Source organism: Pongo pygmaeus, chromosome 15, assembly GCF_028885625.2.
Source record: "Pongo pygmaeus isolate AG05252 chromosome 15, NHGRI_mPonPyg2-v2.0_pri, whole genome shotgun sequence".
Lineage (NCBI taxonomy): Eukaryota > Metazoa > Chordata > Mammalia > Primates > Hominidae > Pongo > Pongo pygmaeus.
The window spans coordinates 66,135,406-66,152,160 of record NC_072388.2 but is presented as its reverse complement, the minus strand read 5'-3'; the positions used below and the strand labels follow the sequence as shown (position 1 = coordinate 66,152,160).

Here is a 16,755-nt window from a genome sequence, read left to right as displayed (position 1 = left end):
AATTTCTCATGATTCTTACATAACAGGTATTTGTGTTGACTATATTAACATAAAATATATCATTTATTTCTCAAAATACATCTTCTCCTATCCAAGAAATGAATTACAAATACCTGTTATGATATTTCAAATTACTTTAAAATAAAATACAAAAAACTGCCTTAAATTCAAGGACCACACATAGGTACTTTTAAAAACCCCAGCAGATTACCCATTGGAATAGAGGTATCCTTTAATCTGAATTTGTAAAAAAGTCAGCAACAGAACATACAAACAGAAACAGGAAAAAGAAAAAAAAAAAAAAAATTTTTAAGAGAAATGATGTCCAATTTTGTGTGCTTAGGCAAAACAAAACCATAAACTCACAACTGTTCTCTTACTAAGTGAATCCGGCTGAAGCTATATTTGTTTCTTTACTGTGATTACATGAATATTACCTATCAGATGGATACTTACACCTGATTCTAAGTAAACCAAATGGACAAATACATTAATCTTAAGGGAATGTAAACAGAAAAACAGAAGAATCAATCCAGGTTTGTACTGGATATAACAAACTTTCTCCAATAAAATATTTTCAGAATATTTTAATAAATAAATAATAATAGAGTGGTGGGAAATGAAGGCTAGTAAGAAGCAATCAGGAATGAAGTATTTTTACTCTAATAAAACCCTCAGGAAAAAAGAGCATAAAATTCTTTCACATAAAGGTATGAAAAAAATGTGATCTTTTAGCTTTCACTGTAATTAAAAGATCTGAAGGCAGGAATTTAGCAGACTTCACTATGACTGAACACATATCTATGATTTCTTAAAACACAGAGAAGCATGTACATATGAAATGTGGATCCTGAATAAAAATTTATAACAAAGAAAACAAGATGATGTGATGTAGTAGAAACTGCTCCAGACTTGAGACGGGCACGGTGGCTCACACCTGTAATCCCAGCACTTTGGGAGGCCGAGGAGGGCAGATTATGAGGTCAGGAGTTGAAGACCAGCCTGACCAACATGGTGAAACCCGGTCTCTACTAAAAATACAAAAATTAGCCGGGTGTGGTGGCACATGCCTGTAATCCCAGCCACTCAGGAGGCTGAGGCAGGAGAATCGCTTGAACCTGGGAAGGCGGAGATTGCAGTGAGCCAAGATTGCACCACTGCACTCCAGCCTGGGCAACAGAGCAAGACTCCACCTCAAAAAAAAAAAAGAAAGAAAGAAAGAAATTGCTCCAGAGTTGGAATAAAGAGACTTAATGAGGAACACATCTGGCATATACATGGTACCTTTGGCCAAATTAGAAAAAGGTGCTCTATTTTGGGTAGCCACCGCTCTGGCCTGGTGAGTGAAGCGCAGGCTGGATACCAGTTTCCATTCAAACCTTCCATTTTGTGTAGTACATCAACACCCGATCTGGCAAATTCAAACTTGGCTCTACCACTGGTGTCTTTAAAAAGTTGTTTAACTAAGGTTCAATTTCTTTATCTCCAAAATGGAGATTACAGAGTACTGTTAACAGGATTATTTTATTACATGAAACAATGTTTGCTAAAACACTTAGTACAGGCTCAACAGACCCTTAAATGAATGGCAAAATGATGACAATGACAATAAAAACTTTCTCCTCCTACAAAAAAGTAGAAATATATCTTTTTTCACACCTAAAAAATAGCAAACCACCAAAAAATAAAATGCTCTCCTAACACTAGTTCAGTGAGCACTTGGGTGTATGTGCACATGCAAGAAGGGCAGGCAGTAAATTCAATGATTAAATATTCTAAGTTTGGAAACATGCATTTGTTATCAATCTCTCTTGTAGATTCACAATGCCTAGTAACATTCTAACAGCTATGAGAAGTCCCGTGATAAGAAGCTATTTAACTTATTTAGCCCAGAGTTCTCAAAATCCATTTGGTCACAGAATTCTTTTGGTTTGGTTGTATCTACTTATATCTCATAGGACTTTTTTTCCCCCCCACAGAACAGAATTTGGGGATATAGAAAATACCATTATTTTATGTTTATGATACCATATGAACAATATCAGTTCTTTTTGTTGACAATCATTAATTTAAAAAATCAAAGAATTTAAACTGTAGTTACTAATTTCATTACTATTTTACAAACTTTAAGGAAATCAGAAATTCAAAATCTGAAAATTGTTTTTTAGTATTTTGCATAAAGTTTGTGGTTTGATATAAAAGGTAAATTTCAAGGCTTTAAATGTTAGGGCCCATGCAGAACTCTTTAATATCTAAAAAAACATGTTATAGTGACTTAACATTTAAGCCACATGCTTTTAGCTCTATGTTGGTAACAGTAAACAAAAGTTATACGGCATTTCCAAGAAAACAAAGGATCTTGGTCTGGAATTCAAACTGTCATTACTTACATTCTCTTAAACCCTCTTCCTTCCCATATACATTATAAGGCACAGATAAATTAAAGCAAAATGTTTTCTGTTATACCTCTATTTTTACTTACCTAATATTTTCACAGCATAATGAGGACTTTCTAAGACAATTCCTTCCTCTGTATCAAACATAGGGTTATCTATTCCGGTCTTTGGAGGAATTTGGGCTAGTTTCTTAAGTCTCATGGAAGAATTAAGGTCAAGTTCTTGCTTTTTCCCTTCTTCCTCTCTCCTACGCCTCATGTCCTCCTGTTGTTGCCGAATACGCTCCAGCTGTGCACTTCGACGTATTGGCATCATCCTGGTGCCCAAATCTCCAGGGCAGTCAACAGCCATCTCTCGGTGCTTCTGATGTTCCTCTGGTGATGCAAGATCAACATTTTTTACTTCGCTGTCTGATTCCTCTGTAACATGCCCATTCATATGGGATGTTGTCATGGTTATCTATGAAAACCTGTACCACTTTTTATAAATCAATTTTTCCTATAAGCCAATTCTCTTGATTCTGTAGTATAAAATCCATGTTACTTCAAAAAAAAAAAAAAAAAAAAAAAACTTCTCACATCACATAATAATGCTATGAAAAAGTATCCATGAAGGAAATCTAAGGGGAAAGATGGGGGAAAACAAAGTATAAGAATTACAATATAAAAGCAGGTTTTTACATAGCCTACTTCTAATCTCCATACAACATAGAAAATAATAAGTATATAATATTATTTTGCTAAGTAGATTAAGTACTTTCACTTTACAGATAATGGTGAGGAAATCAAGATTCCCCCTCTCCCCCAAAAAGTCCCTTTCCAAAAATGTGAAACATACTATTCAATTTTAAAGCTAAGAAAAATGATATACAGTACTGGAAAGTTTAGCAAAGTAGGAAAGTAAAAAGTTTGGGGTACTAGTTTGGTAGAGAACACGTTGCTTGCTTCAAACATAAAAGGTGTTTTAATCATCTTTTAGTAGTTGTCTCAACACTGTACTTTATGCTCAACAATTAACATGGGATTGAAATAACTTACTGCTAAAGAATAACTGCTAAAGAAATGGATGAATGATCAACTGATTTGGCATATAGCAGCCTTGTTTGTACCTCACTTGAAATACAAGCAGTATTCTGGGGGATAATTCATCTTTAGGAGTTTTTGAGATGAAGAACATGCCCAACGAATAAGAAACTTCAATTAGCAGCTGAGGCAGCTACAGGACAAAACTACACTGAGACAAGGATTACAAGGGTTATCAGTCTTTATAACTGGTCCCATTAAAAAAAAAAAAAAAAAGAATTGGGCCGGGTGCAGTGGCTCACGCCTGTAATCCCAGCACTTTGGGAGGCCAAGGAAGGCAGATCACCTGAGGTCGGGAGTTCGAGACCTGGCCAACATGGCAAAACCCCGTCTCTACTAAGAAAAATACAAAAATTAGCCAGGTATGGTGGTGGGTGCCTGTAATCCCAGCTACTCAGAAGGCTGAGGCAGGAGAATCGCTTGAACCTGGGAGGAAGGGGCCGACAGTGAGCTGAGATCACACCACTGCACTTCAGCCTGGGTGACAGAGCGAGACTCCATCTCAAAAAAAAAAGAATTGGGGTTAACTCTACAAGAATTACAAGGATTCATTTAGAGAAAACGATTGTATCTGTTACCACTCAAAAACTTTTGAGAGTCATACTGTACAGCAAAAAGATCACAGTAAACAGGGAGATAAGAAAACTGAACTTTTAATCCTCTAGTTTTATGACTTAAGACCAGTCATTTTCTCTCTTAGACCCTCAGATTCACTTGGAAGCTTTATTCATAGGATTGACTGTTCTGAGTTTCACATGAGTTAATGTATACTTACATTAATTACCAGTATTAACTGGATTCTATTTTAAAAATCTTTCAACATATTTTAGAAAATAAAAATATTTTACCAGATAACTCTGGCTTTTCATCAAGCTATTTCTCAGGCATACATAGGCAGGTTGTTTACATATGTGTAAACCCACACATTAAATCTAATTAGCCTTTTTTTTTTCACTCAAGAGCAATAATATTTACAATAATAAACCTACTACCTCCTTGAGTTGGGCATCACTTTAGTAAACAAGTTGCTTAGAGCACAATGCCAACTAAGCAAAAGCCAGGTTTTCAGATAATATTCCTAATACCAGCCAATCTTTTCTCAAACATCTTGGGTCATAATGCAAACAGGGACAGAAGACAAAATGCTTAATACAAACCCAACAAGGCTATCAGGAAAACCACTAGTCCAACAATCAGGAAAATGGATGCCATTTACATGAGCTATTATTAAAACTACATTTGCACAAAATTTTTGGTAGATTTTTCTGTCTTTCATCCAAATTTTGTCTTTTTTCTAACTGTGATCTACACGTAAGCACCTTATTTACCATTAGATTGCCTTCGTTTTCATTAACATGACAGCTATTTGATTTATGTTAGGCAATTCTTAAGTTATGTTAGGCACTGATTATATGCAAATGCAAATTCAGCTTTTTAAATGTTTTCATTACAAGTAAGCAGAAAAATTATGTAGGAGTTACTACAGTGCTATGCTTAATTTTAAAAATCCGGGAGTGGATTTAGTATTTTCAGAAAATTAAAACTCTCAAACCTCTCTATAATAATTACTGGATATTAAAAATCAAATTTAATATTAAATGATGTGTTTTTAACTAATATATATATAAATTATGATCTGAAATTTAAAACTCAGCTTAAAAGCTCTACATCTGTGTCCATATTCACTACACTATGAGGGAAAATTAGAAGTCATGCAAGAGAGACCAGGCCAGGTCATCCAAGTCAAAATTTTCATCCTTGTACTATTTACTATCATACTTGTATATCTGGATCCAATCTTTGCTCTCAGGAAAATTTCTATAACCTGGTAGTAATCTGCTTTAAATTTCATTTTAGTTATCTCCCCAGGAATGTTCAGTCTACTGGGAGAGAAAGCAAAGAAAATAAATGATTATTTTTCCTCAATCTCCTCAACAGATTCTAAGTTTGTTAGAGACAGGGGTCATGTCTTACTTTTATAGCTCCAGTGCTTAGCCTAATACATATCATAAGAAATGTCCAATAAACATCCGTTCAACTCAACTTGGAATGTCACAATGAACTATAAAACTTGGTCTGTGGTAAAAGGTGATAGGAAACACTCAAAACATAAGGATATATTTCTTTGAACTGGATTTCAAAGGGCAACTAAAAATTAGCCAGATAGTAGAAAGGTCTATTCCAGGCAGACAGGCTCACATGACCAATAGGAAGGAAGAGTATGACAGAATGGCACTCTCAGAAAACAGAATAGAATACAATAAAGCTGGATGGGACAATGGGAACATGCTGTACATGAATAATGATAAAACTGGAAAGACAAGCAGGAAGCCATACTGAGAAGAGTTTTAGATCTTCACCCTGAAAATAGTAAGAATAATTAAAAGATTTTAAGCAGAGGATGACATGATCACATTCATTTTTATACAAATATCACTCCTATTGGATAGAGACACAAAAAACCCTTCAAAAAATCAATGAATCCAGCAGCTGATTTTTTGAAAAGATCAACAAAATTGATAGACTACTAGCAAGACTAATGAAGAAAAGAGAGAAGAATCAAATAGATGCAAAAAAAAAAAATGATAAAGGGGGTATCACCAGCAACCCCACAGAAATACAAACTACCATCAGAGAATACTATAAACACCTCTATGCAAATAAACTAGAAAATCTAGAAGAAACTGATAAATTCCTGGACACATACATCCTCCCAAGACTAAACCAGGAAGAAGTTGAATCCCTGAATAGATCAATAATAGCTCTGAAATTGAGGCAATAATTAATAGCCTAGCCTACCAACCAAAAAAAGTCCAGGACCAGATGGATTCACAGCCGAATTCTACCAGAGGTACAAAGAGGAGCTGGTACCATTCCTTCTGAAACTATTCCAAGCAATAGAAAAAGAGGGAATCCTCCCTAACTCATTTTATGAGGCCAGCATCATCCTGATAACAAAGCCGGGCAGAGACACAACAAAAAAAAGAGAATTTTAGGCCAACAGCCCTGATGAACATCAATGCGAAAATCCTCAATAAAATACTGGCAAACCAAATCCAGCAGCACATCAAAAAGCTTATCCACCACGATCAAGTGGGCTTCATCCCTGGGATGCAAGGCTGGTTCAACATACACAAATCAATAAACGTAATCCAGCATATAAACAAAACCAAAGACAAAAACCACATGATTATCTCAATAGATGCAGAAAAGGCCTTTGACAAAATTCAATAGCCCTTCATGCTAAAAACTCTCAATAAATTAGGTATTGATGGAACGTATCTCAAAATAATAAGAGCTATTTATGACAAATCCACAGCCAATATCATACTGAATGGGCAAAAACTGGAAGCATTCCCTTTGAAAACTGGCACAAGACAGGGATGCCCTCTCTCACCACTCCTATTCAACATAGTCCTGGAAGTTTTGGCCAAGACAATCAGGCAGGAGAAAGAAATAAAGGGTATTCAATTAGGAAAAGAGGAAGTCAAATTGTCCCTGTTTGCAGATGACGTGATTGTCTATTTAGAAAACCCCATTGTCTCCGCCCAAAATCTCCTTAAGCTGATAAGCAACTTCAGCAAAGTCTTGGGATACAAAATCAATATGCAAAAATCACAAGCATTCCTATACACCAATAACACACAAACAGAGAGCCAAATCATGAGTGAACTCCCATTCACAATTGCTTCAAAGAGAATAAAATACCTAGGAATCCAACTTACAAGGGATGTGAAGGACCTCTTCAAAGAGAACTACAAACCACTGCTCAACCAGATAAAAGAGGACACAAACAAATGGAAGAACATTCCATGCTCATGGATAGGAAGAATCAATATTGTGAAAATGGCCATACTGCCCAAGGTAATTTATAGATTCAATGCCATCCCCATCAAGCTACCAATGACTTTCTTCACAGAATTGGAAAAAACTACTTTAAAGTTCATATGGAACTAGAAAAGAGCCCGCATTGCCAAGACAACCCTAAGCCAAAAGAATAAAGCTGAAGGCATCACCCTATCCGACTTCAAACTATACTACAAGGTTACAGTAACCAAAACAGCATGCTACTGGTACCAAAACAGAGATATAGACCAATGGATCAGAACAGAGGCCTCAGAAGTAATATCACACATCTATAACCATCTGATCTTTGACAAAACAGACAAAAACAAGAAATGGGGAAAGGATGCCCTATTTAATAAATGGTGCTGGGAAAACTGGCTAGCCATATGTAGAAAGCTGAAACTGGATCCCTTCCTTACATCTTATACAAAAATTAATTCAAGATGGATTAAAGACTTAAATGTTAGACCTAAAACCATAAAAACCCTAGAAGAAAACCTAGGCAATATCATTCAGGACATAGGCATGGGCAAGGACTCCATGACTAAAACACCAAAAGCAATGGCAACAAAAGCCAAAATTGACAAATGGGATCTAATTAAACTAAAGAGCTTTTGCACAGCAAAAGAAACTACCATCAGAGTGAACAGGCAACCTACAGAATGGGAGAAAATTTTTACCATCTACCCATCTGACAAAGGGCTAATATCCAGAATCTACAAAGAACTTAAACAAATTTACAAGAAAAAAACAAACAACCCCATTAAAAAGTGGGCAAAGGATATGAACAGACACTTCTCAAAAGAAGACATTCATGCAGCCAACAGACACATGAAAAAATGCTCATTATCACTGGCCATCAAAGAAATGCAAATCAAAACCACAATGAGATACCATCTCACACCAGGTAGAATGGCAATCATTAAAAAGTCAGGAAACAACAGGTGCTGGAGAGGATGTGGAGAAATAGGAACACTTTTACACTGTTGCTGGGAGTGTAAACTAGTTCAACCATTGTGGAAGACAGTGTGGCAATTCCTCAAGGATCTAGAACTAGAAATACCATTTGACCCAGCCATCCCATTACTGGGTATATACCCAAAGGATTATAAATCATGCTGCTATAAAGACACATGCACACGTATGTTGATTGCAGCACTATTCACAACAGCAAAGACTTGGCACCAACCCAAATGTCCATCAATGATAGACTAGATTAAGAAAATATGGCACACATACACCATGGAATACTATGCAGCCATAAAAAAGGATGAGTTCATGTCCTTTGCAGGGACAAGGATGAAGCTGGAAACCATCATTCTGAGCAAACTATCACAAGGACAGAAAACCAAACACTGCATGTTCTCACTCATAGGTGGGAACTGAAAAATGAGAACACTTGGACACAGGGTGGGGAACACCACACATCGGGGCCTGTCGTGGGGTTGGGGAGGTTGGGGGTGGGGAGCGATAGCATTAGGAGATATACCTAATGTAAATTTCGAGTTAATGGGTGGAGCACACCAACATGGCACATGCATACATATGTAACAAACCTGCACGTTGTGCACATGTACCCTAGAACTTAAAGTATAAAAAAAGAAAGAAAGAAATATCACTCCTATTGAAGTGTAGAGGGCTGACTGAAGGGTGCCAATGAGAACAGACTGAAAGCACCTATTAGAAATGGGGACCTCAACTAGGACAGTGAGAATGAAGAAGTCGTTTTCAAGAAATACGAAGGTTACAGGCCAGGCGTGGTGGCTCACACCTGTAATTCCAGCATTTGGGAAGGCTGAGGCTGAGGCTGAGGCTGTGGATCACTTAAGACTAGCAGTTTGAGACCAGCCTGGGCAATACGGTGATACCCCATCTCTACAAAAACATGAAAAAATTAAAAAATTATCCAGGCATGGTGGCTTGTGCCTGTAGTCCCAGCTACTCGGGAAGCTGAGGCATGAGAATCACTTGAACTCGGGAGGCAGAGGTTGTAGTGAGCCAAGATCATGCCACTGCGCTCCAGCCTGGGAGACAGCGCGATACTCTGTCTCAAAAAAAAAGCAATATGTAGGTTATAGAATCAGTAGAACTTAGTATCTATTTCATACAGGAGGGCAAAAAGTGAATAAGAGAAAGAGGTGAAGGAGGAGGAGGAGAAAGAAGTCGTAGGAGTAGGAATAGTGGTAGTAGTAGTAACAACTACAACTATAGCTAACATTTACTGAGCACTTCTTTATGTGCCAGCCAACACTGCAAGCACTTCACATAGTATTCACTCATTTATTCCTCATTACAACTCCAGAAGTAGATCCAAATATGCCCATTTTGTAGATGAAAAACGAGGTTGGAAGTAGGCCTTAAAGACAAGATGGAGAAATAATAAAGGGGCCATATGAACCCGAGGCTTAGGGCATATGGGAAGATGAAAAGGTGTGAGGGGAAAGTACAAATAAGGCTAGTTGAACTAAAATAGTCAAGAGAGTAGTGGAAGATATGACTAGAAAGTTTGATTGGGTCCATCTTATGAAAGGTCTTAAATACAAATCCTTAATTCCATAGAATAAGAGAATCATCAAAGATTTAAAAAAGAGGAGTGATATGTACACCAATTTAATTATTTACCCCTGGCTAGATACTATGGTTATTGAGACAGGATCCTTGAACATTTCTTTTTTTTTTTTTTTTTTGAGACTCTGTCATCCAGTTTGAGTGCAATGGTACGATCCTGGCTCACTGCAAACTCCACCTCCCAGGTTCAAACAATTCTCCTGCCTCAGCCTCCTGAGTAGCTGAGATTACAGGTACCCACCACCATGCCCAGCTAATTTTTGTATTTTTAGTAGAGACGGGGCTTCACCATGTTGGCCAGGCTGGTCTCAAACTCCTGACCTCGTGATCCGCCAGCCTCGGCCTCCCAAAGTGCTGGGATTACAGGCGTGAGCCACTGTGCCCGGCTGACCATTATTCTATCTATCAGAATTTCTTTTTCCCACAAGAATCTAGAAATATGTCCAAAATTAAACTCATATTTCCCTTTAATCTCCTCCTATTCTCTTTAATCCTCTCCCCATTTTCAATTCTAACTAATGTCACTACATCCATCCAGTCGCCCAAGACAGCATGTTTAAGAGAACAGCCTCCAGAATCAGACTGCCTAGGATCTAATCTTTGCCTTTTAAGTCTGAGCTCAAATACATTGTCCTCTGGAATCCTATAATCCCTGTCACATTCTTGATCAAGTTGGACTACTGCTATTTATATCTCTGCCTTTCTATCTCATCAGACTAGAAGCTCCTTGAAGTCAGGAACCAGGCTGACCCATCTCTGAATCCGTAACATTGCCCAGCAGAAGGCCAAACAACAGAAGGCTTCAGAATATGAACCTAGGCAGTGTAACTCCAGAACCATCACTCTTAACCACTATCCCTGGCTTATTAGGTAGATGACAGTGTCACTAATTATGACGGAGAATATAGGAGAATCAGATAGAAGTAAAGTAAAGGGAAATATGGGTTTAGACACATTAATTTCAAGGTAACTGTAAATCACACAGGTAAATTATCTAATTGGCAGGGATCTGTCTTGTTGACCTCTATAGCCGTGATACCCGCTAAGTGTTTGCTTAATTAAGTATATGAGCAAACCACTCCTCTGTTCAGAACTTCTGATGGCTTTCACACTATCTGGAGAATAAAGTTCAAACTCAAAAAATGAATCCAAGATTTCTAGCTATATCTTTTACTACTCACCTACATGAGCCTTCTAATTTACCTTCGTCATTTGTGTCTATCCCATCTTTCTGCCCAAATGACTGATGAACTACTTTTCCATTGATTTCTACCTTCAAGACCTCCCTCAAGTCCCTAATTCTACAAGAAATCTTTCCAGACTACCCTGTTAAATAATTACTTCACCACTTAACACTCCAAAAACTCTATAATGCTCATAAGTTAATTTAATGAAGGCAATGAAAGATCCTAAAGTTCTTCCAGAATTAAAGAAACATTATACTGTATCCTATAGTTTTAGCATTAAGATTATAATTTTTAAGCAGGCACTCCACAAATACTCTAGCCCATACATGTAGTCTATACACATCATAAAAGTGAAAAAGTCCTCCCAGTCCAAAGCAATTGCACTCTCCCTCTCTTTAAAAAAAAAAAAAAAAAAAAAAAAAGTCCTTTGACAATTCAGAAGCTGGTAAATGACTGAACTAGAGAATTATCTCATTGTGTGTAAATAACAGGCCATCTTATGAAGACAGCAGAGTTACCAGTTACTGGCCCTAATTCTTTTCTTCTCAACTTTCCAGTTATAAGTTTAAAAAAAAAATAAGAAAGAAAGAAAGCTTCAAAGGACTACATTTCAAATCCTCATCAGAATCCCTGTTCCCATCCCTGCCAGAAAACGAACACAAATACAAAAATCTTTACATAGTCCACAAAGCAAGAAAAATTTTCAGGCTGGCATGCCGAAGCTGTTTCAATGCTAACCTCAAACTAGTAAGGGAGAAGGGGTTTTGGTTGCGGGAGAAGGGGGCAATGGGAAGCTAAATAAGCTTCACAACAAGTGCAAATGATTGAGACTGGAGGGACTGAAATAGCCTAAAGGGTACAGGCCCCCTGAAAAGGGTACCAACTAATAGAATCGTTTGTTTAAGAGCTGAGAATCAAGACAGGTCAGCAGAAATCCAATTTCCTATATTACCAGAATCTTAATTTTTAGGCAGAGTAAAATAGAAGAGATATACTTCATATGCATAAACATGTTCAGTCTACACTAGTGTCCAGAACTCTAGAATTTTTTGAATTCATCCTTGCCCTCTTTCTCCAGCAAGTAATGCCCTTTGACCAGCAGCTGGGAAGTCTCATTTTAAGTGATCAGCATTCCTCTGACATTCTAAGAGGTTAAACTGTTTGTTTCCATAGAAACAGCTTTGTCAGCTAACGCAGGATTCAAGCCAAGAAAAGTGAAAAGAACTTACATTATGCAAACTGGAAAAACCTTTTCTACTGTCCTTTTAGTTTCTCTTCTCTGGTTTTTCACAAAACTCAGGCTTTCTTATTCTATAAAAAAGAAAAATGAGACAATTGATCAAATGTAAATGTCTGCAGTGTTTTGGGGGGTAAAAGAGGAAGAGAAAGACTAATTCAATATGATAACCAATTCTGTCTGCAGATAGCTAGGATTTCTTAGTAAGAAATCATAAAAATGCACCACGACCCCTGTATCTAATGGATATCAATTTAAAAATTTATGCTGTTGTATATTAGTGCTGTTAGGAATGTCAAATGGAAACTTTCCAATAACACAATGGAAACAGTCTGGCAATTCCTCAAAAGGCTAAACATAGGGTTACCATATCAGCAATTCTACTCCTAGTATAAACCAAGAGAAATAAAATCATACATCTACACACACACACAAAAAACTTGTACAAAAATATTCATAGCACCAGTATTCGTAATAGCAAAAAAAGTAGAAAAAATCCAAATGTTCAACTGATGAATTTATTAAAAGTTGTAGCATGTAGTGATACATGCTACAACACAGATTAACCCTACAAACAGGATTTAAAGAAGCCAGCAGCAAAGGACCACATACTGTATGATTCTATTTATGAAATATCCAGAAGAGGCAAATATAGAGAGACAAAAAGTAGATCAGTGGTTGCCTAAAACTGGGGGTGAATGGGTGGGAGAATTATGGCCAAAAGGCATGCAGGTTTCTCTTGGGGAATGATGCAAATTAATTGTGGTGATGGTTGTACAACTCTAAATATACTAAAATCCATTGAATTTGCACACTTGAAAGGGATGTGTCAGGGGTTTGAACCAGAACAACTCCATCTTGAATAGGGGCTGGGTAAAATAAGGCTGAGACCTACTGGGCTGCATTCCCAGGAGGTTAGGCATTCTAAGTCACAGGATGAGATAGGAGGTCAGCACAAAGTCAGGTCACAAAGGCCCTGCTGACAAAACAGGTTGGGGTGAAGAAGCCAGGCAAATCCCGACCTCTGGTTGTGCTCACTGCTCATTATATGCTAATTATAATGCGTTAGCATGCTAAAAGACGCTCCTGCCAGTGCCATGACAGTTTACAAATGCCATGGCAACATCAGGAAGTCACCCTATATGGTCTAAAAAGGGGAGAAACCCTCAGTTCTGTGAATTGCCCATCCCTTTCCCCCAGAAAACTCATGAATCCACCCCTTGCTTAGTATATAATCAAGAAGTAACATGTCGGTGTTCTGCCTATGGAGTAGCCATTCTTTCATTCCTTTACTGTCATAAACTTGCTTTCACTTTACTCTATGGACTTGCCCCAAATTCTTTCTCATGCAAGATCCAAGAACCCTCTCTGGGATCTGGATCGGGACCCCCTTCTGGTAACAGATGAATTGTATCGTATGAGAGTTCTATCTCAATAATGCTGTTTAAAAAATACACAATGAAATAACACTACAAACAAGAAAATGGCTAAAATTAAAAAGTGACAATATTAAGCACTGGAGAGAATGTGAAGGAAGGGGAACTCCTATACAATGCTGATGAGAATGTAAAATTGTAGAGTCTGGCAGTTTCTTAAAAAGTTAAACATATAGTTTCCATATGACTGAGACATTCCACACAAGAGAAAGAAATAAACATATTTTTATCTGTAAAAATCACAAAGAAAGATTTGTAATGAGTATGCATAGGAGCAATATTAATAATAGTCTAAAACCATACACTATCCTTCAGCTGGGAATGAATAAACAAAAAATGGAATACAATGGATAAAATGGAATAAAATGGATAAACAAAAAATGCAATAAGAAAGGACAAACTACTGACATATCCAACAACATGGACAGTCTCAAAAACACAATGTCAGACACAGAGTATGATTCCATTTGTGCAAAATTTCTAGAAAATGCAAAACTAGTGCTATTACAAAAAGCAGTTTGGTGGTTTCCTGGAGATGGAAACAGATTCTGACTGAAAAAGGCAAGGAGGAAATGTTTTCATGTGATAAAAGTGTCCTAATATTAGATTTTAGTGACAGTCTGCATGACTATATAAATTTACTAAAACTTAAACTGTCCCCATAAAACCTAAATCTTATAAAATATAAATTATACCTCAATAAACCCGTTTTGAAAATTCATTAAATTGAACACTTAAAATTACTGAATTTTGCTGGGTGCAGTGGCTCATGCCTATAATCCCAGCACTTTGGAAGGCCAAGGCGGGTGAATCACCCCAGATCAGCAGTTCAAAACCAGCCTGGCCAACATGGTGAAACCCCAATCTCTACTAAAAATTAGCCAGGTGTGGTGGTGCATGCCTGTAATCCCAGCTACTTGGGAGCGGGAGGCAAAAGAATCGCTTGAACCTGGGAGGCAGAGGTTGCAGTGAGCCAAGATTGCACCACTGCACTCCAGCCTGGGCGACAAGAGTGAAATTCCGTCTCATTAAAAAAAAAAATAAATAAATAATGAATTTTAATTGAAGTTATACCTATTCAGCTGATTTTAAAAGAAAACAAAACCTCAAATTATACACTTAAAATGACATCTTGTTGCATGTAAATTATATCTCAAAGAAACCAAATTTATTTTTATTTATTTATTTGTTTGTTTGTTTGAGACAGGGTCTTGCTCTGTCAGCCAGGCTGGATGGAGGGCAGTGGCACAATCTTGGCTCACTGCAACCTCTGCCTCCCCAGGCTCAAGTGATCTTCCCACTTCAGCCTCCTGAGTAGGTGGGTACAGGAATGGGCCACCACGCCTGGCTAATTTTGTATTTTTAGTAGAGCTAGGGTTTCACTGTGTTGCCCAGGCTGGTGTCGAACTCCTAGGCTCAAGTGATCTGTCCACCTCAGCCTCCCAAAGTGCTGGGATTACAGGCATGAGCCACTGTGCCCGGCCAAGAAACGAAGTTTTTTTAAAAAGATAATTGTATATTCCAAAAACAAGTCGTATACTGACATCACATCAAAGACTCTATTTACTTGGTAACTGTGTAACTTCTTGTATGAATTTAAGTTTCCAACAATGAATGACCTATCTTTACAGAAGAAACTTGGCTGTGTCCAAAACTAAGTAAATACAAGTAAAAACTGAAATATTTCAGCTGGGCGAGGTGGCTCACGCCTGTAATCCCAACACTTTGGGAGGCCGAGGCGTGTGGATCACTTGAGGTCAACAGTTTGAGACCAGCCTGGCCAACATGGTGAAACCCTGTCTCTACTAAAAATACAAAAATTAGCCAGGCGTGGTGGCAGACACCTGTAATCCCAGCTACTCGGCAGGCTGAGGCATGAGAATGCTTGAACCCAGGAGGCAGAGGCTGCAGTGAGCTGAGATCACGCCACTGCACTTCAGACTGGGCAACAGAGTGAGACTCCTTCTCAAAAAAAATTGAAATATTTGAGTTACTCATGCAGTGGATTAGCTCTGAAATTACTGTTCAGTAAAAAAGGCACAACTTAAACAAAAATAAAGTCCCCAAGATCTAACTGAAAAATGAGTTCTTACATTACAGAACTAAAAAGACTTTTAAATAAATATATATTTCTTTAATTTTAAACATAAATTCAAAGTAAACTGAACTTGTTTAACTCAATGGGCACAACATAAAAGAAGTTTTTACACCAGGGATGGTGGCTTACTTACACTTGTAATCCCAACACTTTGGGAAGCAGAGACAGGAGTATCACTGAGACCAGGAGTTCGAGACAGCCTTGGCAACATAGTGAGACCTTGTCTCTACAAAAAATAAATAATATTTTTACAGATTTAAAAAAAAAAAAGTTTTTTAATGGACAGATACAGTCCTTTAAATTACAAGATCAAGTGCAAATGTCCTGGGTTTACTTTTTTTTCTTTTTTTCCTTTTTTTTTTTTTTTTTTTTGAGATGGAGTCACTCTGTCACCTAGGCTGGAGTGCAGTGGCGCGATTTTGGCTCACCGCAACTGCCACCTCCCGGGTTCAAGTGATTCTCATGCCTCAGCCTCCAGAGCAGCTGGGATTACAAGGGCGTGTCACTGCACCCGGCTAATTTTTGTATTTTTAGTGACAGGGTTTTACCCTGTTGGCCAGGCTGGTCTTGAACTTCTGACCTCAGGTGATCCACCTACCTTGGCCTCCCAAACTGCCGGGATTACAGGCGTGAGCCACTGCGCTGGCTTTTTTATTTTTCTTTTAAATAGAGATAGGGTCTCGCTCTGTTGCCCAGGCTGGAGTGCAATGGCATAATCATAGCTCACTGTAGCCTCAAACTCCTGGCTCATGCAACCCTCCCACCTCAGCCTCCTGTGTAGCTGGGACTACAGGCACACGCCACCATCCAGCTACTTTTTGTTTATTTTCTTAGAGACAGAGTCTCAGTATGTTGCCCAGTCTGGTCTTGAACTCCTTGGCTCAAGAGTCCTCCCACCTCAGCCT

General features: G+C 37.9%; 1 protein-coding gene across 11 annotated transcripts in view; it reads right to left on the bottom strand.

Moving 5' to 3' along the window:
• The window catches only part of PALS1 (protein associated with LIN7 1, MAGUK p55 family member), a 101,933-nt gene that overhangs the window by 53,542 nt on the left and 31,636 nt on the right, over positions 1-16,755 (bottom strand). For 4 of the 11 annotated variants that reach the window (XM_054448628.2, XM_063651698.1, XM_063651700.1 and 1 more), the window contains 2 exons: positions 12,309-12,390; positions 2,483-3,015 (listed from right to left, as the gene is read on the bottom strand). In XM_054448628.2, coding sequence (XP_054304603.1) covers positions 2,483-2,849 — 367 coding nt within the window. In that variant the 5' untranslated portion in view covers positions 2,850-3,015; positions 12,309-12,390. Of the gene's footprint in view, positions 1-2,482; positions 3,016-12,308; positions 12,391-15,983; positions 16,072-16,755 lie in introns of those variants that run through there. The other 7 variants (XM_054448629.2, XM_063651701.1, XM_063651703.1 and 4 more) reach the window with 5 other exon arrangements.